Consider the following 27715-nt stretch of genomic DNA (forward strand, 5'->3'; position numbering starts at 1 on the left):
TCTAAGCCTAACCCTCTTGGGGGGGGGGGGGGGGGGGTACCTAACCCCAAGTGTTAATAAGCCACAATGAACAGGCCTTTAAATTTATTTGTGTACACAAACTCTGTAGACCAAGCCCTGTTCCTGCCTGAATAATGTAATAAACCACCATAAATTACACTTTTGAGCACTTATGTGATTAAGCACCAGTCACAGGAGTGGTTATAATACTAGATACAGACTTGGTAGTAAGTGCGCTAAGCAGGGTTTCCCAAATTTGGTCCTCATGGAACCCTAAAAGCATGCTTTCCATATCTACAAATTGACCAACACAACAGATCTACATGTGCTCATTTTTTCTGAAGATACCCTGAAAACATGCACCTTTTAAGATTCCATGGTGACAATTTGAGAAACTCTACTAGGGAATAAAATGTAATTTATGCAAAACAGACTTGAAAATATATTTCATTGTTTTCAACCAATCTACAGCATTTAAAAGCAGTATAAAATAACCAGGTCAGCTCGTAAACTAGTGAGATACACAGGATAATTACACATTAAAAAAGGGACATCAATGGTTTTAAAATACATCTGCTTTTGTTGGCTAAACCAATTCACTGGGTACATTAAAAAGGAACAATAAAATTCTTAAAACCATGGTCTAACAATGGGAGAACTGCCCTTTATCCAAAGGTCAAAGTTATTTCCCCTTTAAGAAAAACAGTTACTGTCCTTGTGTTAAACTTATTCCAGCAGTCCACAGCAGTTGTCTGTGACCACATACAAATTGACAGAGGTCCATGTCAGCTCCCATAGCTTGAGAGTAGGCTTCTATACAGGTGGTTACAAATCATTTAGCAGAGACACCCTCTGAAGAACTATCAGATAAAAACAATGTCTGCCGAAAAGCTGCTCCGATAAAATTGACAGTTGACCGTTTCATTGGTCACAAAAGCAGCAGTCATGAAAATCCAGAGGACAAGGCTTAAGCTTGGAAACAAAACGTAGTCTTTCAATCAGAAGAGGATCCCCAAAGATGCAAGTCTAGTCCTCCAATATATAGTTAGGATTTACTACCAAACAAGGATCCTCTTCCTTTGTAGTTTCCTCCTCACCGGCTGACCCTTTCAGCCCAGTCACCTGCGACAATTCAATCAAGATTTGATCCTAAAAAAAATAAAAATAAAAAGGTAATTTGCATTTCTCTCACTCAATACCTACAAAAACACCACACGCTAGGAGGGAATAAGCAGCAGAGTCAGACTCACAAATCAAAATGTTTATAAGTATCAGCAATTTGATTTGTGAAATCCTTGACTCCAGTGTAAATATAAATACAACTATTCTTCTCTAAACAGGGCTTTTATAATTATCACAATTTTCCAATTAGCATGTCCCACAAAACGTGTCCCCAAATTAATTAGGTTATTTTTGATGCTTAGCACAGAGGTCCCCCAATCTCCGCCACAATAGTCCAGGTTAAGGATATCCGTGCTTCAAACCACATAGTTAAATCAAATTGACTGAGGTACTAATTAAGTCACATGTGCTCAAGCATAGATATTTTTAAAACATGGACTGTAATGGCAGAGTTTGGGAACCTCTAGCTTAGTATATGTAATTCTCATTTATTTAAGAACAGTGAGGTGGCTGCTTTTTGTTAAAGGGTCCTATACCTTAACTTTTACAGCCCTAGTTTGTTGTAATTGGAGCTGATAGAATGGCCAATATGAATAATGTCTACAACAGAATAGGATGATAAAAATGCGTGAAGATAAAAACATGGTCACATTAATTCATTTCCAGCAAGCAGTTTAAGGTGTTAAAGATCTGTGGAGGGTCAATTATTAATAGGCTCTCCATGTAACCACATGGACTACCTAAACTACAGGAAAAGGAGAAAACTGGGAGATTCCCCAACCATGGATCACATCCTGCATAGGGAATGAGACATTTGTGCACAAACATACAGCTGTACAACCTCTCCTGAGACTATGGGGGTGCACTACTTGGAGTGGTATCTCCAAACAAAGACCCTCATTTCAAACATTTAGAACAGGGATGGGCAATAAGCAGACCCCCAGCTTTTGTAGAAATACATATTCCAGCCATGTCCTGCCACAGTTCTGCTATTTGTCCATGCTAAAACTGTTGTAAGGCATGCTGGGATGTGTAGTTCAACAGCCGTAGGGCCATTAATTGCCCACCCGCGATGTAGAATGTCAAAGCAACATGACCTATGCCAGCAGAAAAACTACTCACATAATGGACAAGCCTGTGAATAACCTTCTCGATTATTTGCTTCCGGTTAACGAGTTCCTCTTCAGAGTCAATTTCAGATTCAATCTCCTTCAGATACCAGTTAATGAGCTCACTTTTCTTCTGAGACAATTCATCCTCATCTGTATGGAGCAACAATCATTATTAAGACTGGCTAATCACCACAGAGTTCTGAAAGAACATATACATAGGGAAATTGCCCAGATACCAACCTTCCACCTTCCTCAGCTGCTGAACCAACAAGTTGGAGATACGCTTGTATTCTGTGAATCCAAGGCGGAAGGACGGTTTAGCAGCAGCCTCCTGTGGCTCACTTTCTGCAAGGCCATTTATTCCATTCACATGACCATTGGGTATTCCAGCATCTCCTAGCAGGAGTTAGGATATTAGTATTGGGCAGTAGTTTTGTCAATACTTCCAAAACTTAAGACCCTCAAATCTCACCATTGATTCCATCATGAAGCTCTTCTGCTGCTTCTTCATCATCATCCTGATCCAGGTTTACATCTGGAGTTTCCACTCTAATAATAGATTTATTCAGCAACCGGAAAGCCTCTTTTACATGTTTTGGCTGCACCTGTAACACCACAAGTGAGAAAAGGATTTAACGTCATGTGTTAAAATTGTGCAAAAAATAAAATTAAGATTAACAGTACTTTATATTCAATATTGGAAAAACAGGAGATATGGTAAGAACTTACCTTTGTTATCTCTGTTTCTACGAAGTCCATAGGGTCCACAGGGTTGACCTTGGGGTTATAGCTGGAACAGGATCCATGGGCACCACACAGTTAAGCTTTTAGCTCCCAGGATGCACTTGGGTCCTCCTCTATACCCCGCCCCCGAGCCACAGGCACCTCAGTTGGTAAGCAGCCTAGGCCGGAGGAGAATATGGAACAGAGAGAAGGAAGACTGGAACACACAAGAAACCATACTCACAGCAATAGGAGACGGAAAACCGGTGACCAGCCACACAGCCCATTTGAAGCCAGGTGCGTCAGGGCGGGCGCCCTGTGGACCCTATGGACTTCGTAGAAACAGAGATAACAAAGGTAAGTTCTTACCATATCTCCTGTTTTCTACTTCAGGGTCCATAGGGGGTCCACAGGGTTGACCTTGGGGATGTCCCAAAGCAGTTCAACTAAGGGCGGGGACGCTCCTGTGCTGAAAGGAGCACCCGGCGCCCAAAGGAAGTATCCTGAGAGGCGAAGGTGTCAAACGCATAGAACCTCAAAAACGTTTGAATAGAAGACCAAGTGGCCGCCTTACACAGCTGAACAGCAGAAGCGCCACTTCTAGCAGCCCAAGAGGGACCCACAGAACGAGTGGAATGAGCCTTAACAGAAGCTGGCACAGGTAAACCCTCTTGTGCATAAGCCTCACAAATAACGGAACGAAGCCAACGGGCTAACGTTTGTTTGTTGGCAGGCCAACACCTCTTGTGAAAACCAAAGAGGATAAACAAGGAATCAGACTTCCTAACCGAAGCCGTCCGGTCTACATAAATTCTAAGCGCCCGGACCACATCTAAGGAAGTCTCACCAGCTGAAAGATCAGGGGACTGAAAAGCTGGCACAACAAGTTCCTGATTAATGTGGAACTTCGAGACCACTTTGGGCAAAAACTCAGGACGAGTGCGGAGCACCGCTCTGTCCTGGTGAAAAATCAGGAAAGGAGGGCGACAGGAAAGCGCCCCCAATTCAGACACCCTCCTGGCCGAAGCAATTGCCAGGAGAAAAACCGTCTTAAATGTCAGCCACTTGAGCTCCACCGCCTCAAGAGGCTCAAACGGAGGACCCTGCGGGACCCGTAGCACCACCGCCAAGTCCCAAGGAGCCACAGGAGGCACAAAGGGAGGCTGGATCCTGAGAACACCCTGGAAAAAGGTGTGAACGTCTGGTAGTATTGCAATCCGCCGTTGAAACCACACGGACAAGGCGGACACATGAACCTTCAGAGATGCAAGGCGTAAGCCGAGATCCAATCCTGACTGAAGAAATTCCAAGATCCTGGAAACTCTGAACACCTGAGGATCATAATGTCTGGACTCACACCGCTGAAAGTAAGTGTGCCACACTCTGTGATAAATCCGTGCTGAAGCAGGCTTGCGTGCCCTGAGCATGGTACCAATAACCGAACTGGAGAAGCCCCGAGACCTCAAGACGGCTGTCTCAAGAGCCACGCCGTCAAAGACAGCCGACCCAAATCCGGGTAAAGGCAGGGCCCCTGAGACAACAGGTCCCGACGCTGAGGAAGAAGGTACGGAGCGTCGATGGAGAGGCTCCTGAGATCGGAGTACCAAGGACGTCTGGGCCACGCCGGAGCTACCAGCACGAGCATGCCGCCGTCCTGCTTGAATTTCCGTAGAACCCGAGGAAGCAGGGATAGCGGAGGAAACAGATACGCCAGGTGAAACGTCCATTTCACCGACAGCGCGTCCACCAGACTTGCGCCTGCGTCTCTTGTCCTTGACCCGTAAACGGGCAACTTGTGATTGTGACGGGAGGCCATCAAGTCCAGCTCCGGCAGTCCCCACCTGTCCACGAGTAGCTGAAACACCTCTGGGTGAAGCGACCATTCCCCGGGATGCACGTCGTGACGGCTGAGGAAGTCCGCCTCCCAATTGAGGACTCCGGGGATGAAGACCGCCGAGATCGCCGGAATGTGACCCTCCGCCCAAGTCAGGATACGAGACACCTCCGACATCGCTGCCTGACTGCGAGTTCCGCCTTGGTGGTTGATATACGCCACCGTGGTGGCGTTGTCGGACTGCACCTGTACCGCCCTTCCGTGAAGAGCGGGGCCGGACGACTGCAGGGCCCTGTATACTGCCCGCAGTTCCAGGATGTTGATGGGGAGAAGTGCTTCTTCCGCTGACCAACGACCCTGAAGCGACAAAGAGCCGGTCACTGCCCCCCAACCCCGGAGACTGGCATCCGTCGTGAGCAGGACCCAGTCCGGGATCCAAAATGGGCGCCCCTCGACCAGATGAGCTGTCTGAAGCCACCAAGCCAAAGATTGCCGAACGTCCGGAGACAACACCAGCACCTGAGAGCGGATCCGGTGAGGTAACCCGTTCCATTCTGATAGAATCAGCCCCTGCAGGGGCCGGGAATGGAACTGGGCAAATTCCACCATGTCGAATGTCGACACCATGGACCCCAGAACTCTCATAGCCGAATGGACCGACAGACGGCAACGGCTCAGGCAACTGTGTATCCGCAGCTGTAGGGAGGCAACCTTCTCCGGAGTCAGGAAGATCCTTTGCTGACGCGAATCCAGCAGGGCTCCCAAATGAACCATCCGCTGTGATGGAATCAGGGAGGACTTTTTCCAATTTATCAACCACCCGTGTGCTTGCAGGCAAGCGATCGTCAGGTGGAGATGTTGAAGCAGTACCTCCGGGGAGCTCGCCAGCAACAGGAGGTCGTCCAGATGCGGCAGCAGCCGTACATTCTGGTTCCGAAGATGTGCGGCCATGACCGCCATAATCTTCGAGAACACCCTTGGTGCCGTGGAGAGACCAAAGGGTAGCGCCCGGAACTGATAGTGGTGTTGAAGGATAGCGAACCTCAGATACCGCTGGTGTGAAAATGCTATCGGAACATGGAGGTAGGCGTCCTGGATGTCCAGGGACACCATGTAATCCCCTGGTTCCATCGCCAGAATGATGGAACGTAACGTTTCCATCCTGAACTTGGGAACTCTGAGGAATTTGTTCAGAGACTTCAAGTTGAGGATAGGGCGATGAGAACCATTGGGTTTCTGCACCAGAAACAGAGACGAATAATACCCCGTCCCTCGTTGTGATAGAGGAACGGGAACAATGACCCCTGCTTTCAGCAAGGACTCTATAGCCTCCTGAACCTGTAACGCCTTGGTCTTGTCCTGAGAAGGACTTGTGCAGAAAAACTGGTGGGGTGGTCTGTGCCGAAAAGACAGGGCGTACCCCTGGGAGACCACTTCTCGAACCCAGGCATCCGTGGTGGTATTGTGCCAGCACTGGGCAAATAGAAGAAGTCGGCCTCCCACTCTGAGGTCCCCCAGAGGGAGGCCCGTCCCATCAGGCCGCAGGTTTATCTTCCTGCTTGGAAGAAGGGCGCCGAGCACTCCAGGCTTGCTTCTTGGGTTTAGAGGCAGTCTTACTCGCAGACTGTCTCGGGAAGGACTGACCTTTCGCCTTACCCTGAACCCGAAAGGAACGAAAAGCCGAACTCCGAACCTTAGCAGGCAGTGCCGCCGAAGGGAGGAAGGCCGACTTAGATTTAGCCAGGGTGTCCACTATTTTGTCCAAGTCCGGACCAAATAGTAATTCCCCATTGAAAGGTAAGGCCTCCAGACCCTTCTTTGAATCAGAGTCCGCTCTCCAGGACCGCAACCACAAGGATCGGCGGCCAGACACCGCTGCAGCCGATACCCGCGAGGTCAGCAGACTAGCATCTAAAGAAGCTTCACCAATGTAAGAAGCAGCGTCCCTCATTTGTCCCAACAACGCCCGCTGGACATCCGGAGCGTCGTCTGGGAAGGTATCTTCCAATGCATTGGCCCACCCCTCAATGGCCTTGGCCACCCAGGAGATGGCCATGGACGGTCGGGCCACCGCCCCGGAGAGGGAGTAAATAGACTTTAAGCAAGTCTCAACTTTCCTGTCCGTGGGATCCTTCAGCGAGGATATCGACGGTAATGGTAAGGTGGCGCCCCAAGTTAAACGGGTGACATGGGAATCCACCGCCGGTGGAGTTTCCCATTTTTTACAATGTGCCTCAGGGAAGGGATAATTAGCAGCCAACCGCTTCTGAGGAAGGAATCTCTTACTGGGCGCCTGCCAAGCTACCGCCATATGATCCGTCAACTGATCCGACAGGGGAAACACCGCAAAAGCCACCTTCGTTTTTTTGAAACTAGGAAACTTCGACTTAGGAACCGGTGCCTCATCCTCTATAAGAAGAATAGCTCGCACCGCCCTAACTAGTGCTCGCACATTAATGGATGACTTGGTATCCATTTCCTGGACCGAGGCGTCCGAGTCAGTGTCATCAGGGACCTCCCCATCATCTGAGGAACCCTCTGAGTCCGATACCTGAGCAGCCCGTGTCATGAGTGGGCGTTTTGAAATCCTAGAAGGCATGTCAGTCTGCAACATTGACTGAAAAGCCGAGGAAGCGGCCGCCAAATTTTGCACGGAGTTGGAGAGCACATCCACCCATGGTGGAGGAGTCGCCATAGGGGCCTGAAAAGGTACCACAGGCTGCTGCGGCACAGGGGAAGCCTGTATATACATAGGCAACCCCGCATAGGGACCTACTGATTGAGACCCAGGAGGACTCCGCAATAACTGCGTGACACCCGGGGAATGGGGGATGGTCGGCTGGGGCACCGCCCTAGTAGGGAGAGCAGTCGGGACCGACAGACGGTCCACAATAGACACCAGCACTTGAGAAAACATCGCCCACGGTGGTTCCTGCGCCAGAGAAGGTCTGGATGGGCCAGGAGCCACCTGGCATCGACTACACAGGCCATCCTGTGACAAATACTCCCTATTTACTCCTGCAGAACAGCGTCCGCAGGAGGCCAACACCGGAGCCACTGAGCGCTCAACCTCCTCGTCTGACATGACAGAATATATTATATATCTGGCACCAGGGTAGAAGTAAAACGCACTCACCGGTGTGCTGAACAACCACCCACAATATGGCACTGAGTAGCACACAACTGTATGTGACGGACCTCACAAATACGTGATCTATATAAGTGAGGTCAGTAGAAACGCCCCTCCCCCACACACCTGTAGGGCTTGTAGGAGAAGTAAAGGGATAGGTATAAGCTGACAGTAAGTAGAAAATAAGCACAGACGGCAGCACTAGCAATAGTCACATACCATGCAGGAAGATATACTCACTGCACCTTTACACTACAATCGACCTGCCCAGATTCAGTGTCTGGGAGGGCTATAGTGCTGTGTACGCTGTCCTTAATCAGGGGAGAGGTACACAGGGGGACCGGTCCGCGTGCTCCCTGAGATCTGCGCTGCCACTGGGAAAATGGCCGCTGGAGACCTCAGAGGAGGAGTGGCCGTGTAACTGCAGCTCAGCGACGCCAGACTGCGTGCTGAAAGGCGCACTGAGCTGAGGGGAGGAGCCGCTGACAGGGAAGGCTTCCTCCCCTGGCTGGCCATAACCCCAGGGATGTTGGCTTCCCGCTTGCCCCTTTATCCCTGGTGGTCTAGTGGTCCCACGGGTTATGGGGGGGGGGGGCCCGCCGCCACTGCTAGCAGCCTCCGGTCTGTCCCCAGGACCGGAGGCTAAAGGACTGCATTTAAGGCATTCCGCGCGCCGCCGCTAGCCAGCGACGCGCGGCTTACCTGAATCCCCGGCGACTCCGGCAGCAGTCCTGGGAGGTAGACAGAGTCCGGCTAGTACGGACTCTGCCCTCCCGCCGCGATCCCCAGATCAGTACTGGCGTCGCAGCGCCAGTCGGGGATCAGAGCGGCAGCGTGGGCGTCTGTACAGACAGCCCTTCGCTGCCGTCTGTAGTAAAAAGATTAAAATAAATAAAATCTAACTTAAAATAAAAAGCTTCTGGGGGCTGCTCCTGCAGCCCCCTTGCGCGGTGACCGACTCCGGCCGGGCACCAGCTTACACTGAGGTGCCTGTGGCTCGGGGGCGGGGTATAGAGGAGGACCCAAGTGCATCCTGGGAGCTAAAAGCTTAACTGTGTGGTGCCCATGGATCCTGTTCCAGCTATAACCCCAAGGTCAACCCTGTGGACCCCCTATGGACCCTGAAGTAGAAAAGGGGTGTATAGTTATAGATTATATCTAGTACTTCTTGACAACAGCCAGTCTAGAACTTATGGCTCATACGGAAGAAGGCTCATTTTGTAAAACAAATGTATAAAGACTGGTTAGTATAAGATACTTTAAAAAAAAAAGACCAAAACATTTAGTGACTACCTATTCTAGAAATTTACCTCATTTTACACGTTCCCTATTAGTAGGAACTTTCATAATGTTCTTTACATCCTTAGCGCAGAGGTTCCAAACCCTAACCATTCATGTTTTAAAGGATATATATGCTTGAGCATAGGTGACTTATAATATCTCAGTCATTTTGATTTAACCTCCTGTGCTCAACCATGGATCATAAAACCTGAACTGTTGGGGTGTTTGAGGACAGTGTTTGGGAACCTCTGCCTTAGCGGTTTTGTGTCTTACCTCATCACTGCAGTGCATTCTGGCCATCGCCTCTGACAACCGGATCATACTCTCCAACTGTCGGACAGTTATCCTCCAGGCCGACTTTGTGACGCCAGACCCATCCCTCTGACGCAGACGCTTGTATTGCTCCACTATGAAATCCTCAGACTCTTTAGATATCTGTTTGTTAACAGGAAACCTTAGTAAACAAAATAAGAACCAGTGGGACGACAGTAACAAATATTTATTCTGAGATTTACCTTGGGTTTGAACTGTCGAGCGAAGAGCAGGTACCTACGGACTTCGTCGAGGGTGTAAACTCTGTCAATAGATTCTTCAATCCTAGAGTGCAGGTCGACAATACGACGAGCAATGGCGTAATCAGTCACCTGAAAACATTACAGGTTAATTAATGGAAAGCAACGCTCAAACAATACAAAATAAGTTGGACTGGACAAATTGTGACACAGACATTCCCTCGGTGCGGTATTAATGACACAGTTTTTAAATAACAATGGGTTCCCTAATGGGGAGAAAGCAATACTTATAGCTGCAAGATAAATATTTGTACTGCATATAGTTCTCATTCTATGTGGTATTAGTGCTGGCACTTCAGCTGGGCACATAGGGTTTAATACTGAAAATCTGAAGTTCTTCCCCGAAGCTTTCCAGTTTTTAAACTTACAAAGCCTCAAAAAAATAGGAAAAAAAAAAAACCCCATACGCCGATTTGGTGAGTGAGCAGAGATTTTCTGCAACCAGGCTATCAGTATAGGTGTAAGTCACTGACTAATACATCGACATCCTACCAAATAAAATATAAGACCTGACCACATCTAAGGCCTCCTGGTCACCATCACCAGAAACAAAATCTCAGAAGGGAGAACTATCCTGGCTAATATGAGAATAAGACACCAACCTTAGGTTGGAAAGTACACAATACAGAAAAATAGGAATGGGGGCGCCTATAGGAACATGTCTTCCAACCGGGACTCTTCAAGCAGATGAGATGCAAAGAAAAACAGATTTCTCCATCAACAATTTGAGCTCAATCATTTTAAAAATCTCAAAGTGTGGCAGCTGTAATAGCGAAAGTACCAAAATAAAGGTCCCATAATGTAATTACAGGAATATCGGATGACTGAACATGTAATAAGTAAAACGTTGCAAAGTTTGAACCTCAGGAATAATAGCCAACCTCAAACAGCCAAGTCGGAAAAAACACTGTCAACACCCTGTAACAAACTAAGTAGATATGAAAAACCTAACTGGGGAGGGGACACTACCTCCAGAAGATTTATACAAAAACTGTTAGTAATTACCTCATTACATTCATCAACTAGGATGAAGAAGAGATCAAATCTAGACATGATCGGAGCTGACAAGTTTATGTTCTGTTTTAGGGACTTCGACCTATCATAACGACCGCCAACAGGATTTGCAGCAGCCAAGATAGACGTCCTTGCATTAAGTGTGGCCTAGAAGGGAACAAAGGTCAGAAGTCAGGATTCATGCTGAACAAATAAGAACATTGATCATTGTACTTTGAGCTGCTCACAAACACTTTACCTTAACACCAGCTTTGGTGATTGAAATGGTTTGCTGTTCCATGGCTTCATGGATTGCTACCTGGTCCTTAAGATCCATCTTGTCAAACTCATCAATACAACAGACACCCTGGATAGAGAGGTCTATACAATCAATATCTGTCAATGCTGCATCAATTAACACTTAACGTATAAACGAGCAGACATGTTACTGATTCATACAATCCTCCCACCCTAATAATGGCTTCCAATACATTTCCCAAAAAGTCAGTATATAATGGTGAAATAGCAGAATATTTATATTTGGTGTAATAGACAGCCAATTAAGCCATCTTGATTGTATGCAGGCATGCTAATGTGCTTATACTTGACAATTACGTTTACTGTCCCTCAGAACTAACAGTAACGTCTACAAAGGTCAGATCAGAAATATTACTTATATAAATTAAAGCGACACAACAAACCACACATCACTCCACGGTTCCCTAGTCCACAGCCACAAATCCACCAAGAGGAAGGTTTAGAGGACACACTTACATTGTCAGCCAGCATCAGTGCTCCAGCTTCTATCACAAACTCGTGAGATTCTTCGTCCCTCACTACTGCTGCCGTCAGACCTGCAGCGCTGGACGCCTTTCCGCTTGTGTACACCGCCCGTGGGCTAAACTCCTCAACATGCCTGGTGGAGAGAATAGGTTATGACTTTACTAAAAATGGAGCTCCAGCTGCTACACCTTCCTAGATAAGAGGTCTTAAGTGACCGGAAATTCACAGATGAAAGAGCAGAGCACTGACCTGTATTATAGAAGACAGGAGGCACTGGCAACCAATATCTAGTATTGTGTAAGAGTATAATAACAGTCACTTTGCCAGTAAATGCTACGAAGAACCCAATTATCTTTTATATAAAATTGGTCTGTTTATGCATTCGGACACACCTGCACCGATTGGGATGAAACCAATGCGAGATGGTCCAGTTTCGAATCCTGGCCAGGTATTAGGGTCCCGGTTGGACCCCGTTTGTCTACACTGGGCAGAATTTTTACCCCGGTTTTGCCTGCTCTGGACATCCCACTGGATGAATATGGATGAAAACTTCAGAGGGTGGAAATTGGTCTGGGTTGCCCAACTTAACTTGAAGATTTAAAGTCAGGCAACGCCAGGTACTAGAGCTAGTTACTTATAAAAAGGTATTAAAGTGTCTGCAGTACCATACAATGGAGTTGGGCCCACTGATCACCACATCAGAACAGTTAACTGCTGACCCTTTGCTTTTAAGTAGGAAACACAAGTGTGATTAAGTAGCTTTCCCGTTAGGCCGCACCCTGCCCTATTTCTAAAGGGCAAAAATGCACCCTGCCCTATAGCACGATGCCCAGCTGAAAGCCTTGCAGGTGCTGCCCCCTCCCTTGGGTGGAGAAAATTGCAGTGTAGCAGTCACCGCCGGTGAATGGATGCTGGGCGCATGCACCTGGCATCCATTCACACTGACAGCAGTGCTTGGAGCAGTCGGGCATGTCTGTAAGCGCCGGGCACGCCCCTTTTTATTGACCACACCCTTTTTGGGCACACACAAATGTGCCCTCTCTCTAGGTCCACCGTCAGTCCTAGAGTGAACACTAATTAAGGTTCTATTGAAATGACTATTGCCTTTGTGTTTTGGCCAGATTCACAGTTATATTAACTTTCACAGCCCTATAACTGTCCTCTGCAACACTGATTTATACACGGTTGAGTTTCTCATACAACACAAACAGAGGAGGCTCAAGATCTACTAGATAGAAACAAATAGTCATGGGGGCCTTGTCCCGTCCTTTATTACCTTGCACAGCGCTGTCGCCGTGCACCAGAGGATATCACTAACTACCGTGGGAGGGGGCAGATTGGCTGTACACAGTGAACGATCTAGCTAATATGTCATTCCGATTCAGCTGGTAACGACATACCGGGGCGATCTCTCTCCAGTGTGTATACAGCTTTGTGCAGATAAAACCTTCAATAGCAATACTCCATAATGTTATAGCAGTGACATCCCTTATGAGGTTTGAGCCATTCGCACACATTGTACTTACTTAAGGAACTGACTCTTGGCTGTACTGGGATCTCCAACAATACACAAATTAATGTCACCACGCAGAGATGTTCCCTCCATTGTAGTCTTTGGGACACCACCAAACAGCATAAGCAAAATGCCTCTCTTCACCTCGTCATTACCTGAGTGAGGAATAAGACCAGTAAGTCAACAGACCTATAAAACCACAAGCAGGAGACAATACGCTGGGAGGGGGACTTGCTTACCATGTACGGTAGGAAAGAGGCTAGTGCACAGGTTATGGTACAAGTTTTTGTCTTGGCTCATTTCAAACACCTTCTCCCATTCCTTCACAGACATCTGGTTCTTGATGCTCTCTGCCGTCAGGTCCTCATCATGAAGGTCTTTGCCACCAAACTGAAACGATACAAAATTTAGGCCTGGAAACTGCCAATTATCTACTCCAGACGTACATCACATTTCAGCAGTGGTACATGCAGATAAGGGAAGCCTGAAGCCTGTGGCTAATACACATCCATAAACAAGGCTTAATTTATGTATTGTACAACCATCAACACAGCTTGTTCTACTCCATATGCAAGTACAGTTTTTATGCATTAGGACCGTGCTTCTATTTTGAGTTTACTGTCCGAATGGTAAGCTGGATTATAAGCAGACAACTATGTGCCTATCATTTCCAATGGAGTTATTCACTTCGTGCAAAAAAAACAAAAACACCACATTACACTCAATTACTTCAAACCAGATACATAAAATTGTACTTGAGGATAGGAGGGTCAGAGGGTGTTCCTAGTACACAAGAATAATGTAACCACCACACTTCTCCAAATTACATACCCTGGGATTTGTTGGTGCGACATAGCAGGCGAGGAAGACGAGCTTATAAGACAAATCTCTAACGCCAAGGGCTCGGAGACCACGCACTCCTTCTGCTTCATAGCCCTCCGTTCCCCCAACCCGTGAGCTGGTCTCTGCGCGGACACCTGCCATAAAGAGGATTGTCATACGAACATTGAAGTTTAAGGTGGTAACTCCTAATAGTGCTCCAGGCTTTCTACCACATTACATTGCAAATGGAAACAGTGATCAATACTGCATGCTTCAAGCCAGTGTTCCAAGTCACGTCCTCAGAGACCCCTAACAGTGTATGTTTAACAGAGCTCTTCATTTGCACAATTTAAATAACTAGCTCCATCTGTGAATCTTTAAAAATGCGTCAGCCAGTAATGAATATACCTGTGTACCCACTAGGAGATCTGTAAAACATGCACTGTTAGGGGTCCCTGAGGACTGGAGTTGGGAAACACTGTTTTAGCAAGTTGCTTTAAGCAAACCATGAGGACACTTAAGTTGGCTAGTGTAGTGTAAATGTTAGCCACATGAAAGTTATACAATACTGTACCCACACCTATGCATTTAACTACCACTATATACAGCTAGACTGACATACAACAATCACTACACAAAAAAAATATTTCTACAGATCTGCCCATAATCAGTTACCTGGAGTAGCTAGCTGAGCAATATCTGGGACAACGATAAGACAACCTGTGAAGTCACACCTGTCCCCAGCCTGACACGACTCCACGGCTTCTGCCCGCAGAATAACTTCCACACTGCGTGGAATACTGCCACGGGGAAGCTCTGCCTGTGTCTCCTGGATACGAACCTGTCCATAAAAATGTACTGGGTCAGTAGTCAAAATCACCTTATTAAGTATACTTATGGTTCAGAAACCCAGCAAAAAGAAACTGCAAGAGCTAAACCCTCTGCTTCCTTATTGGCATATCTGGTAATTAAAAGCAGTCTAATGAAGAAATACCACCACATAAAAGCAACTTTTGCTCACCACTCCTTCCGCAGTGATGAGCAGGAACGCTCACCATTTCAGATCACTATAAGATGCACAAACCCATTTTACTTTGTTTTATTACCTTCTGGAAATCAACAAATCTAGACTTGTTTGTGTCCAGCATGAACCGCCTCCTGTTTGCACACACCGGATTCCTGCAGATACTGGGTTGGGTGTATTTAAACTGTTGCTCCACATCCTTGACCAGAGTCTGACAATCCAGGCACAGAAAGGTCCCACTAACCAGCTCCGGGTGAACAGGGTGAGTCCTGACAACTTGACCACTGATCCTCATAAGAGAGCCAATACGGGGTGTGGTCAGCTCTCTGATTCTGTGTAGAAACGACAACTTAGGAGCTATTCCAACAATAACCATTAGTGTTAACGGCTATTAGATGGTTACAAACAATGCTTGAATAAAGAATTATGAGAATGTATTTTGGTCCTCAAATGAACTCTACAGGGCAAACGGATCACCGAGTAGGATTCAGACAGGGATTAACAATCCCTACAGCAAATGGACAGTGTGAACATTAGTAGTGATAGGGCTCACATTTCCCAACACTCCCTCATTAGCATAGTTCCAGCTACTCTTTACTGTCAGGTTTAGTGGCGTTAAAAGCATATGTATATTTCATGGAATTGTTTAATAAATATTAGAGTTGATTAGAAGCTCGATCTGCTTTACACTCAGACCATATATGCCAGCCCTACTTGAGAATAAGAACTACAAAAATAACCCGAGCATCACTCTGGCTCCAGGTCATGAAACTAGATTATAGCTACAGAGTCCCTAACAAATACCAGCTTTTCTTATCTAGCTCATTTCATAGTGGAGATAATTTTATTACATTATGAAACAAAATATGCTTAATGCAAGTTTCAGACACAGGTTAATGGGTTGTCATTGTTTACATGTACCAAAAACTATTCCAATTTCAGCCAATGTGGGACATAATAGTGAAACGAATTTGTACAGGTGATGGCTCTAAAGTGCCATCTGTCCAGTCTGGCTGGTTGGAATGAGAATCTGGTAAGGGAGCAAAATGACAATCGACCGTTTGTTCCTAAACACTGGAAAACAAAAAAAAAAGAAAATCTGACTTGGCTAAATTGAACTATTTTTTTTTTCTATTTTTACTTATTTTGCATAAAAAAAAACAAAATAAAACTTCCAAACATAATACAAGCCAGAGTCAAAAAGTCAGTCCTAAAGTGTACACTAGCCCACCTAGACAAAGTACAGTAGCTATTGGCCTCTAGAAACATGCAATAGCGTAGAGACAATAAAATATCATACATAGTAATAAAGGACATTGAAAGTGCGTGTGACCCCAGCCCTTACAAATTGCTTAACCCACCAGTTCCTCCCCTGCGACCTTATTAGGACAGAAACCATGGAGACCATAGTTTGCAAAACCTATCCAGAGCTTTCCATGCTGTGCATAAATACCTCTCATGGTTCACTATATTGCTCACTAGTGCGACCCATTTATCGATGAAGGAAGAGCTTCAAGCCAATGCCTGGCCACAATAACCTTGCCTAGGGTGAGCAGTTTAAGTTCATATTTATAAGCAGCAACATTAAAGGACTCCTCCAGGGAAACCCCAAATAGAACAAGTCTGTTTGACCAATTTATCTGAACAATTTTTTCTCTGGTTTCCAGCGTTTGGGAGCAAATGGTCGATCATCATTTGCTAGCATACATTACCAGCTTCTCATTCCAATCAGCCAAACTGGACAGATGGTCTGACAGAATTGTATAGTGTGTACTTGTCTTTAAGCTGGGTATGCACTATATGATGTGTCGTTCCAAAGCAGATCGAAAAGAAATTTTGAACACATCATATATAGCGTGTATGCCTTATCAGTCATTCATTGAATCATTCCATCTGTGTCCTGCAAGTCAGATGGGACCATGAAATGAACGCCACACGCAGTCGTACAGTGGTTAATGCAAGCGCAAAGTATCATTCCATAGCTCACCCAGTGGCGTAACTAGGCCAGGGCGAGCGGGGTTCGTGCCCTGGGCGCCGTTGGACCGGCGGCGCGCCGCCGGCCACGGTACCGGCCCGCCCTAGATAGCCAGTGTAGTGCCGACCGCAATTAGTGCAGTCAGCGCTACACATTTGCACAGGACCGGCGCTAGGCTTCAAGCGCCGGTCCTGTGCTGCACAACCTGAGCCCGTTCCCACCCCGAGCGCTTGCCCAATAGCGCTAGGAGGCGGTCTCAGGCTGTGCATAACACACGCATCGCCGCCAACGCTGGCGGCGATGCGTGTGTTAAACAGCAGCCAGTGAGAGTCAGATAGACTCTCATTGACTGCTGCTGCAGCACCCACTGCAAGAGCAGGACTTCCGTCCGGCTCCTGCAGTGGGTAATGGGACTGACGTCATGACGTCAGTCCCATAATGCTGAGCGCGCCAGCCCGGGCGGACTGGCAGGCGGGAGCGGCATCGCGGACAAGAGCAGCGTGGAATCAGGCAAGTATATTTTTACATATATTTATTTTTTAACCTATCTGCACAACGGGGGAGGGGTTGGCTACTACTGGGGGGACCTCTACTGGGAAAGGTGTGGCTACTACTGGGGGTGCCATTGGGAGGACCTCTACTGGGGGGGGGGCTACTCTACTGGGGACTACTACTTGGGGGGGGGGGGGCATTCTAAAAGTGGCCTATTACTAGAGGCACTGCACTCGGGGGACCACTGCACTACAGGGACCACTGGATAGGGGGGGGTCTCTACTGGGAGCCTGCATCAGGGGGACCACTACTGGGGGCACTGCATGGGAGAGGGGGACACTACTGCTGGGGGCACTATATAAGGGGCTTACTGCTAGGGGCACTGCGGGGACCACTACAGGGGGCATTAGACAGGGGGGATCACTACAGGGTGCCTGCATAAGGGGACCACTGCTGGGAAAACTGCATGGGGGGGGGGGGGGTACTACTGCTGGGGGCACTACACAAAAGGGCACTGCCTAGGGGGGGGGGGGGGCGGGGTGAACTACTACTGGGGGCACCATATAAAGGGCACTGCATAAGGGGATACCGCTACTGGGCGCACTGCATTGTGGGGACTGCTACTGGGGGCACTGCATAAGGGGGAACTCTACGTGGGGCACTGCATTTGGGGGGGCCACTACTGGGGGTACTGAGTAAGGGGAACTAATTGGGGGCTGTATAAGAGGGACCATTACTGGGGATACTGTATAAGGGCACTACTATGGGCCTGCATGAGAGGGACCACAATTGCATACTGGGGGTACTGTATACTGCATACTGAGGGGGGGGGGTCCCTCTTCAAATTTGCCCTGGGCTCCAAATACCCTAGTTACACCACTGGGCTCACCACACCGTCACATGGGGCGTACACAACTTTCATACAAATGCAGAACACAACGCAGCAACCACCAGTTTGAACTTAAAACAGTATTTCCTTAATACCGATGTTCTATTACAAAACAAAAAACCTATGAAGGTACAAGAGTTAATTACATAGAACAGGTCATACTTATGTCTGGAAGGAAGGTCTTGGAAAGCCACGTAGAATTCCTTGTTCTGTGGCACATTTCCGTGGTCTCTGGCAAAGGATCTTACGGCTCTACACAGGTACGGATAGACTCTAAGGAGGTGGTAAAGATAACAACGTGAATGATTTGCATAGAGATAAATACCTCAGTGACAAACATCACCAATTGCCTCACCTGTAGAATTCTTCCTGGACAGTGGTAGCCAGCTGTTGATTAAACTGCTCAAGGTCCTGGAAGCTGACGAGCAGAGTGTTCCGCTCAGGGCGGATCAGCTCCTCAGCATCATTCTTATACTTCAACTCCCCATCAACATTCTGAAACCTGTTTGTCAAAAACAAGGTATCAGTCTCATTGCTGTGCAGCCACAAACTGAGTGTTATAGTGTGAAGTTTTTATGGTGTTTGCGTGGGGTTTATCCACACTTTCAAGACATAGGGGTCTATTTACCAAGCTGTTAGGAGATAAAGTGAATGGTATAAGGTACCAGCCAATCCGCTCCCAACTGCCATTTTTCAAACAGCCTGTGATATGGCAGTTAGGAGCTGATTGGCTGGTACCTTATCACCATTCACTTTATCTCCTAAAAAAGCTTAGTAAATAGACACCAAATTGTTAATTGGCATCTGACAAAAATAACCCTATTGCATGTGCACTACGGAATATGTGGGGAGATGTATCAGGCAGTGTAAAGAATGGAGAAGCTGCCCATAGTAACCAATGAGCTGTGAGTTAGCATTTACTAAATACATTATATAAAATGATAGGTTGAAGCAGTATGGTTCCTGTGGACAACTTCATTATTTACACAGCTTAATACATCTTCTCACATGTTAAGTGCCATCAGGGCAGGCCCTTATGTGACTGATTAAATATATTCTGTAAAGCGATGCTCATTACGTAGGAGCCATATTAACATATATGACAAGTGCTTTTATAATGGGTGTATCAGTTTGTAGTACAAACAAATGCAGCAAAATATCATTTCTGTGCTACCAACATGTAATGTTTGGACTCTGGGACAAGGTGGGATAACATCCCAAATCCTGGAGAACTTGTTGAATGTGTAGCCACAGTTAGGTCTCATAATGCACCCAATATAACAATTGTTCTTAACTACAGGCCCCACACAGCAGAAACAAACATCTGTAGTCAGATGTGTTTGTTAAATGAGCCTTAAAAGGTCCCCATACATCTGATCGAGGATCTCATGATCCTGCGATCAGATGGGAAACGCCAATATACGTGAACTAGTCCCAAAAATTATAATTTCTTATCACTGCATTAGTGGCTCCAATAGTAGCTTCCCTGCAATGTGTAAAAAGTAAAGTGATCGCTATTAGGACCCCAGCACAGCTACTGTACAGTCCTCATAAAACAGGTGCAAGCGGACATTTGCAAAAAATAAACTATTGTAGCCCATAGCCTACAATGGATGAGTTTCAATTTAGCTGCCTCTATAGAGACCTATAAGGACTGCTATTGCAAACAATATGGAGCACTAGCAGATCTCTCCGTTATTAGCGGCAGTCCCCATTGATACCTTCTGGGTATACTTCATTTTTGTGTGTATACCCCCAAAACAGCTGGTTTTGAGAAATTTACCACACTATTCTTATATAATATGAGATATGGTAAGAACTTACCCTTGTTATCTCTATTTCTACGAAGTCCATAGGGTTCCACAGGATACCTTGGGGTATAGGTGATGACGTCAGGCATCGGGCACCATAGAGTTAAGTTTTCAGTCCTCCCAGGATGCACTGGGGTCCCCCTCCTATACCCCGCACCCGAGCCAAGGCATCTCAGTTACCAAGCCATAGGCCGAAGGAGGAGAAGGAAGAGAGAAAAAAAGATCTGGACACACACAAGAATCACATTCTCACCAGAGGGAGACAGAAAAACCGGTGACCAGAGCAAAGCCCATCTGCAGCACAGGTGCGACAGGGCGGGAGTCCTGTGGAACCCTATGGACTTCGTAGAAATAGAGATAACAAGGGTAAGTTCTAACCATATCTCATATTTTCTACTTCAGGGTCCATAGGGTATCCACAGGATACCTTGGGGATGTCCCAAAGCAGTATCCTTTAAAGGTGGGGACGCTCCTGTGCTGAAAGGAGAATCCGCCGCCCGAAGGAAGCATCCTGAGCGGCAAAGGTGTCAAACCTGTAATACCTCACGAAGGTATGGACAGAGGACCACGTAGCAGCCTTGCAGATCTGGACTGCAGAGGCACCACGTCGAGCTGTCCACGAAGGACCCACAGACCTAGTGGAATGAGCCTTCACAGAAGGAGGAACCGGCAGGCCTTCATGAAGATAAGCTTCAGAAATTGCCATACGGATCCAGGCAGCCAAAGTTTGCTTTGAAGCAGGCCAACCCTTTTTACGGAAGCCATAGAGGACAAACAAGGCGTCCGACTTCCTAAACGAAGAAGTGTGGTCAACATAAGTCCTTAAGGCCCGCGCCAAATCCAAAGTGGCCTCACCCACCGAAAGACCAGGTGAGTTAAAAGCCGGAACAACCATTTCCTGATTAACATGAAACTGGGAAACAACTTTGGGAAGAAATTCAGGACGAGTGCGTAGCACTGCCCAGTTCCCATGAAAAATCAAGAAAAGGGGGCTACAAGAGCCCCTAAATCAGAAACACGTCTGGCCGAAGCTATGGCCAGAAGGAAAACAGTCTTAGCTGTTAGCCACTTAAGATCCACTGAGCCCAGTGGTTCAAACGGCGGTCCCTGGAGAGCCCTCAGGACCACAGCCAAGTCCCATGGCGCCACAGGTGGAACAAAAGGCAGCTGAATACGCAGAACGCCCTGCATAAAGGTGCGTACATCGGGGATTGTAGCAATCCTACGGTGAAACCAGACAGACAGGGCAGAAACCTGTACCTTCAAAGAAGCAAGGCGAAGCCCATGGTCCAGTCCCGCCTGTAGGCAGGAGAGTACCAGAGACAGACGAAACTCCCGCGGTGCATAACCTCTCGGTCGACACCACTGGAAGAACGTATGCCACGCGCAATGGTATATTCTCGCGGAAGACGGTTTCCGAGCTCTTAGCATGGTCCGCACTACAGAGCTGGAAAAACCCCTGGACCTTAACATGGCCGTCTCAACAGCCACGCCGTCAAAGACAGCAGAGTCAGGTCCGGGTGAAGACAAGGACCCTGAGACAGAAGGTCCGGTCGTAGCGGCAACCGCAGAGGACTGTCCACGGACAGACCCTGAAGGTCTGAGAACCAGTGCCGTCTGGGCCATGCGTGAGCTATCAACAGGAGCGTCCCTCCTTCCTGTTTGAATTTCCGGATTACCCGTGGAAGAAGGGAAACCGGAGGAAAGAGATAAGCAAACCGGAACGTCCACCGGACGGACAGAGCATCCACCAGAGACGCCTCTTCGTCTCTTGTGCGAGACCCGTACACCGGCAACTTGTTGTGCCGGGACGCCATGAGGTCGATCTCTGGAAGACCCCACCTGTCCACCAGCAGTTGAAAAACGTCCGGGTGGAGGGACCACTCCCCCGGATGAACGTCCTGGCGACTGAGAAAGTCCGCCTCCCAGTTTAGCACTCCCGGGATGAAGACCGCTGTTATGGCCGGAAGATTGCCCTCCGCCCATACACGGATCCGAGACACCTCTACGAGAGCCGCCCGACTTCGGGTTCCTCCTTGCCGGTTTATGTAGGCCACGGTGGTAGCGTTGTCCGACTGGACCTGCACTGGGCGACCCTGGAGAACCCGATGTGCCTGCTGGAGAGCATTGAAAACCGCTCGAAGTTCCAAGATGTTTATTGGAAGCTCCGCTTCCGCCGGAGTCCACCTGCCCTGAAACAAGTGTGGACCCGAAACTGCTCCCCAGCCCCGAAGACTGGCGTCCATTGTCAACAGGACCCAATTCTCCACCCAGAACGGACGACCCCTGTTGAGATGGGTCGTCTGCAACCACCAGGCAAGGGACAGGCGAACATCCGGAGTGAGCTCTATCGACTGGGATTTCAGAGACTGAGGCAGTCCATTCCATTTGGACAGGATCAGGTGCTGCAGAGGTCTTGAGTGAAACTGGGCATATTCCACCATGTCGAATACCGACACCATGGAGCCCAGTAACCTCATCGCCGAGTGCAGAGACACCCGGCGGCTCTGCAGACAACTGCGCACCCTTGACTGTAAGGCAGCGATCTTTTCCCCCGTCTCAAAGATCCTTTGCTGTCCCGAGTCCAATAAGGCTCCGAGGTGCAGAATCCGCTGAGACGGGATCAGGGTGGACTTCTGCCAGTTTATCAACCAGCCGTGCCGTTGCAGTAGCGCAATGGTCAGGTCCAAGTGTCGGAGAAGGAGCTCCGGAGATCCTGCCACTAAGAGAAGGTCGTCCAAGTGCGGCAACATGCGGATCCCCCTGCAGCCGCAGGGAAGCCGCCATGACCGCCATCACCTTGGTGAAAACACGTGGTGCTGTCGCCAGGCCAAAAGGTAACGCCCGGAACTGAAAGTGGTCGCTGCAGATTGCAAACCTGAGGAACTGCTGATGGCGCAAAAGAATAGGGACATGCAGGTAAGCGTCCTGTATGTCCAATGACACCATGTAGTCCCCAGGTTCCAGCGCCAGAATGATGGACCATAGGGTATCCATCCGAAACTTCGGTACCCGCAAATATTTGTTGAGAGCTTTGAGGTTGAGAATCGGACGAAACGACCCATTTGGGTTTCTGCACCAAAAAGAGATAGGAATAGAAACCCTGGCCCCTCTGGGAGAATGGAACAGGCACTATAACTCCAGCCTGGAGCATAGTGTGCAAAACCTTCCGCAGCTCCGTTGCTTTGTTCTGGTCTGATGGCAGCCCCGTGGTGAAGAATCGAGCCGGGGGTCTGTGCCGGAAGGAGAGGGCATACCCGTGTGAGACCACCTCGAGAACCCAAGTGTCTGTCGTGGTGACCAACCAACACCGGGCGAACTGCAGCAGGCGGCCTCCAGGGAGGCCCGGACCGTCAGGCCGCAGGCTTGTCATCTGGCTTAGGGGCCGGACGTCTGGTACTCCAGGCCTGTTTCCGGGGCTTAGCCGATTTCTTGGGGCCAGCCGGTCGGGGAAAGGACTGTGTCTTAGGCCTACCCTGGGCCCTATAAGACCGAAAGGACGGAGTACCTGAACGAGAAGGAACAGCAGCCGACGGGAGACATGCCGATTTAGCTGCCGCCAGCGTGGCTACAATCTTGTCCAGGTCCGGACCGAAGAGAACTTCTCCGTTAAAAGGCAACGCCTCCAAACCCTTCTTGGAATCAGCGTCCGCCTTCCAGGATCGCAACCACAGGGTGCGACGAGCAGCCACAGCTGCCGAAGAAATTCGAGACGCCAGGGTACTAATATCCAAGGCCGCTTCGTTGACATAAGTGGCCGAATCCGGGAGATTGATGATCAACTCCGTCTGCTCAGCCGAACAGTCAGAATCGAAGGACGCCTCCAACGCATCAGCCCAGCGCTCCATAGCTTGGGCAACCCAGCAAATGCCCCCCCCCCCCCCGTAAGGGAATAGGCAGACTTCAGGCAGATCTCCACCTTGCGGTCCGTAGCATCCTTAAGGGAGGACATGGATGGCATGGGTAAAGTGGCACTACGGACAAGGCGTGTCACATGAGAATCCACCTGAGGCGGGGATTCCCATTTGGCAAAATAATTGTCCGCAAACGGATACGCCACTGCTAAACGCCTTTGAGGCCGATATCGTTTGCCTGGCTGTTTCCACGCTTCCTCCAAGTGGTCAACTAATTGCCCCGAAAGAGGAAACACTGTGGTATCTCCTTTAACATCTTTGAAAAAGGCGTACTTAAGACTTTGATACCGAAGGCTCCTCATCCTCAATAACTAAAAGCAGTACGGACTGCACGAATAAGGCCAGGTATATACACCTTAGACTTAGCATCCGACTCTTTAGGACGGGAAGGTTCCTGGTCAGAAAGATCCAGAATCTCCCCATCATCGGACGTCCAGTCGTCATCCTCATAAGGAACAGACACGAGACGCCACTGGCAGTTTGTGAGGCCGCATCACAGACTCCCCTTGCAACACTTCTGACAACTGCTGTACAGAGCGTGTTAACGAATTAACCCACGCAGGCTCATGAGAGACCTGAAGAGGGGAAATAGGGAGACTGTGGGGTACCATCAATTGTCTTGGGAAACCCTGCATGGGTGACGACACCACTGACTGCTGGGACAAACCCATCTGAGGGCAGGCTGCGGAGCTAACTGGCCCACGAGGGTTGTAAGAGCTTTGGCAAAACAAGCCCAGGGCGGCTCCTGTACTGGAGCCGTGACCGTAATCGGTCACGTCAACGAATAACACCGTCGACCCTCCGCACTGCCGTCCCCCTCTGCTATAGGTACCTTGCATGTAGTACATAAAAGCTGGAGAGGAAAATCACTTTCAGACATAATGGCAAGTATGTGACCCCTCTCACTGATACTCGTTAGTATAGTGTGAGACCACCCAGCAAGCACCGCAAGGGCTTTAGCAGAAAGAACAGGGACAGTTAAATGCTGACAGATAGAAAATGAAAGTACAGGCAGCAGACGCTAGCATAGGTCACATACAATGCAAAGAAATCAATTCCTGCACTATCAGCGCTGATCCTCAACTACACAGACTCAGAGCCTGGTAGGACACAGCGCTGCATACACAGACCTTAATCCAATGGAGGAGAGGTATGCAGGGGGACCCAGACCACGATGCCACCGTTCTTCAGCGTCCAGCAGCGCTCACCATGCTTCTTCAAAAGATGGCCACCGAGGAGCAGAGAGGAGGCCGGCCTGGGGGAGGAGCGCTGACACAGGACCAGTCAGCGTGTGTAGAGAGGGCTGTGTGCAGCGGGGGAGGCGCCGGCTGTGAGACAGGGAAGGCGCGCTCCCCTGGCATGCATTTAACCCCTGGGACGCTGCAGCGCTACCGCTCTGCCGCGGTCCAGCTGTCCCAGGGGGGTAGTGGAAGCACAGGTTAGAACCTGGCTCCACGCTGCAGCCAGTCCCCAGGGACCCCCCTGCCTGGGGACTCTGGACCACGTAACAGCGGGGACCCACCGCAGGACCCCGTTGCTTACCCTGCTGTCCCCCTTGATTCCGGCCATGGTCCTGAACATCTGGGGTCACCTCCCCGGATCAGTACCGGCGTTCTCGTACCGGTGGGGGTGTAGGGAAGACAGCATGGACGTCAGGAGTGACTGTCCATGCTGTACTTCCAGATGTGCAGCCACAGCTGCTTGAAGAAAACTTCCCAGGGGCTCTTCTTGGCCCACACTCCAACAGGTGCATCCGACTCCGGCCGGGCACCAAACTAAACTGAGATGCCTTGGCTCGGGGGCGGGGTATAGGAGGGGGACCCTAGTGCATCTTGGGAGGACTGAAAACTTAACTCTATGGTGCCCGATACCTGATGTCATCACCTATACCCTAAGGTATCCTGTGGATACCCTATGGACCCTGAAGTAGAAATACACACAGATGTGTCCTCATACATCCAGCCTCAATACACCACAACTGGACTGGCGGGAGTGAGCTGCCAGATACGGTGCTACTCTGCTAGTGTAAGGCTTCTTTACAAAAATTAATCTAAGTACCAATGAGATGCAATGAGGACACACCAGCAGACACTGCTGATTAATTTCATGAGACACATACAACGGTGCACCAGAGTTTGTACCTGTATATGAATCTAAACGGAACTCGATATGAAAAAAAGCTGCGGCCACTATATTGTAGCACTTCATACAAAGATTCAGGGACTCTGCAGATTTATTTGATGTGACACTTGTATATCTGAGTGTGACAGAGTCCGCTGGTGCGGCCTAGTCACATCACAACTTGGACGCATTTTCGGCAAAGACAAAAAATGACTGGCACTAGCAGAGTCTCACAGGACTTGGTGCACTAAGAGGGGTTTTTTCACACAATTGCTGCAAAGATGTATAAAGACACATCAGTATGCCTCTATATATCAGCTCCTGAAGTAAATTCTCATATTACCACCATCAAGATACACTGGGGCTCGCTGGCGGAGGCAGCTTGCAGGTCTGAAGGGAGTTTTTTCTTCTTTTTCTTCAGTCCGGCCTCCTGGCCGCTCGCTAAGCTGTGGGTGACCACCCACAGCTTTAGCGAGCGGCCAGGCGATGGTCGCGATGATCGGGGCTTACAACAAGACCCTTGTGGTAGGGTTTCGTCTACCGCAAGCCTCAGTGAGCTTCCGGCTCAAATAGAGCCCCCAAACGGCAGGCGTTCCTTCAGGTACGCCTCTGTTTGGCCAGCCACACCCCACCCCCCCACACCAAAAAGGGCGAGCTATCGATCAACATCGACAGCCGCCCCTTTTGGATGCGAGCGATTCCTCATGCGTGCGCACTGCCTGACCATCAACCAGCTTGCAAGCGGGTCTGAATCAGGCCCTGGGTGTAGGCAGTTCTGCAATGCAATTGACGCTAGCCTTTTTTTATATGCTAGGTTATTACTGGTTACATAATGTTGACAGCAGCAGTAGAGGTTACAACATGTAAACAGTAGTACTATGAAATGACCATAGGACACTGCAGTGTACACACCAGGGTGGTCTTCATGACAAACAGATGAATGTCATGAAAGGCATTCTGGAGAAAAAGTAGCAGCCAAGAGCAATACTCAATGTACAGTATAGGGCCTTATAGTTGTCCAAAATTCAGATAATTTAAGAACCACCGCAGTACCTGAATGTACCTGAATATGTGTGTGTCACCTGCAGCCTACAGAGCGAATAGGAAGGTTATCTGCCTTATATTACACCGGGACCCTGCACCGGTATTGAGGGGCTCTAACAGTTTGCATCAGGACGAGTAGGGCGGTATATGAATATATACAGCGAGCAGGGGCCTGCATTGGGGTCCCTGGCACTGACAGACTGCACAAGGGGCCCGGGAGCAGTGCGGGGGGAGGGATGCTCCTTTGTGCAAAGGAAATGCTGGTGGGCACATGTGGGGAGTAACGCGGGGGGATCCGACCGGGGAACTCACTCCTCCAAGAAGTCCTGAAAGAGTTTCTGGCACTTCTCGGCCACCTCATCCCTGACGAGCGCTGCTGCTCCGGCCGCGGCGGCTACGTTGGGCTCGGAGACGTCCATGGTGTGTTGTGGTGCTGCTGATCGCGGCTGTTCTCGTCCTTCCTCTCTGCCGGGTACAATGCTGAACTTTCGCGGCAAACTCCGGCGTCACGTGTCTAGTTTCGCGCCACTAGCAGCCAATAGAAGACGATGATCTACAAA

The 27715-nt window shown here is 48.9% G+C and overlaps 1 protein-coding gene across 1 annotated transcript; it reads right to left on the bottom strand.

Annotated features, from left to right (window-relative positions):
* Positions 1–429: 429 nt before the first annotated feature.
* MCM6 (minichromosome maintenance complex component 6) lies at positions 430–27715 on the bottom strand. The gene is made up of 17 exons (XM_088474906.1): positions 27468–27715; positions 18621–18767; positions 18428–18538; positions 14992–15241; positions 14561–14726; positions 13895–14040; positions 13303–13453; positions 13077–13218; positions 11542–11683; positions 11027–11134; positions 10780–10935; positions 9718–9846; positions 9476–9637; positions 2707–2839; positions 2475–2630; positions 2245–2384; positions 430–1149 (listed from the first exon to the last, which is right to left on the bottom strand). Exons 1-17 carry the CDS (start codon positions 27572–27574, stop codon positions 1027–1029), a joined length of 2469 nt encoding a protein of 822 aa, XP_088331032.1. The 5' UTR covers positions 27575–27715; the 3' UTR covers positions 430–1026.

This window comes from Taudactylus pleione, unplaced genomic scaffold, assembly GCF_031769625.1.
Source record: "Taudactylus pleione unplaced genomic scaffold, aTauple2 ptg000156l, whole genome shotgun sequence".
NCBI lineage: Eukaryota > Metazoa > Chordata > Amphibia > Anura > Myobatrachidae > Taudactylus > Taudactylus pleione.

What these genes read in the sequence shown, in the direction of transcription:
- MCM6 (XM_088474906.1), bottom strand. Translation starts at nt 27,574, where the DNA reads ATGGACGTCTCCGAGCCCAACGTAGCCGCCGCGGCCGGAGCAGCAGCG. An exon ending in GATTTGTTGATTTCCAGAAG is followed by an intron (nt 14,727 to 14,991) that starts GTAATAAAACAA and finishes TTTTATGGACAG; the next exon opens with GTTCGTATCCAGGAGACACA. An exon ending in TTCACAGGCTTGTCCATTAT is followed by an intron (nt 1,150 to 2,244) that starts GTGAGTAGTTTT and finishes TATTTTTTTTAG; the next exon opens with GATCAAATCTTGATTGAATT.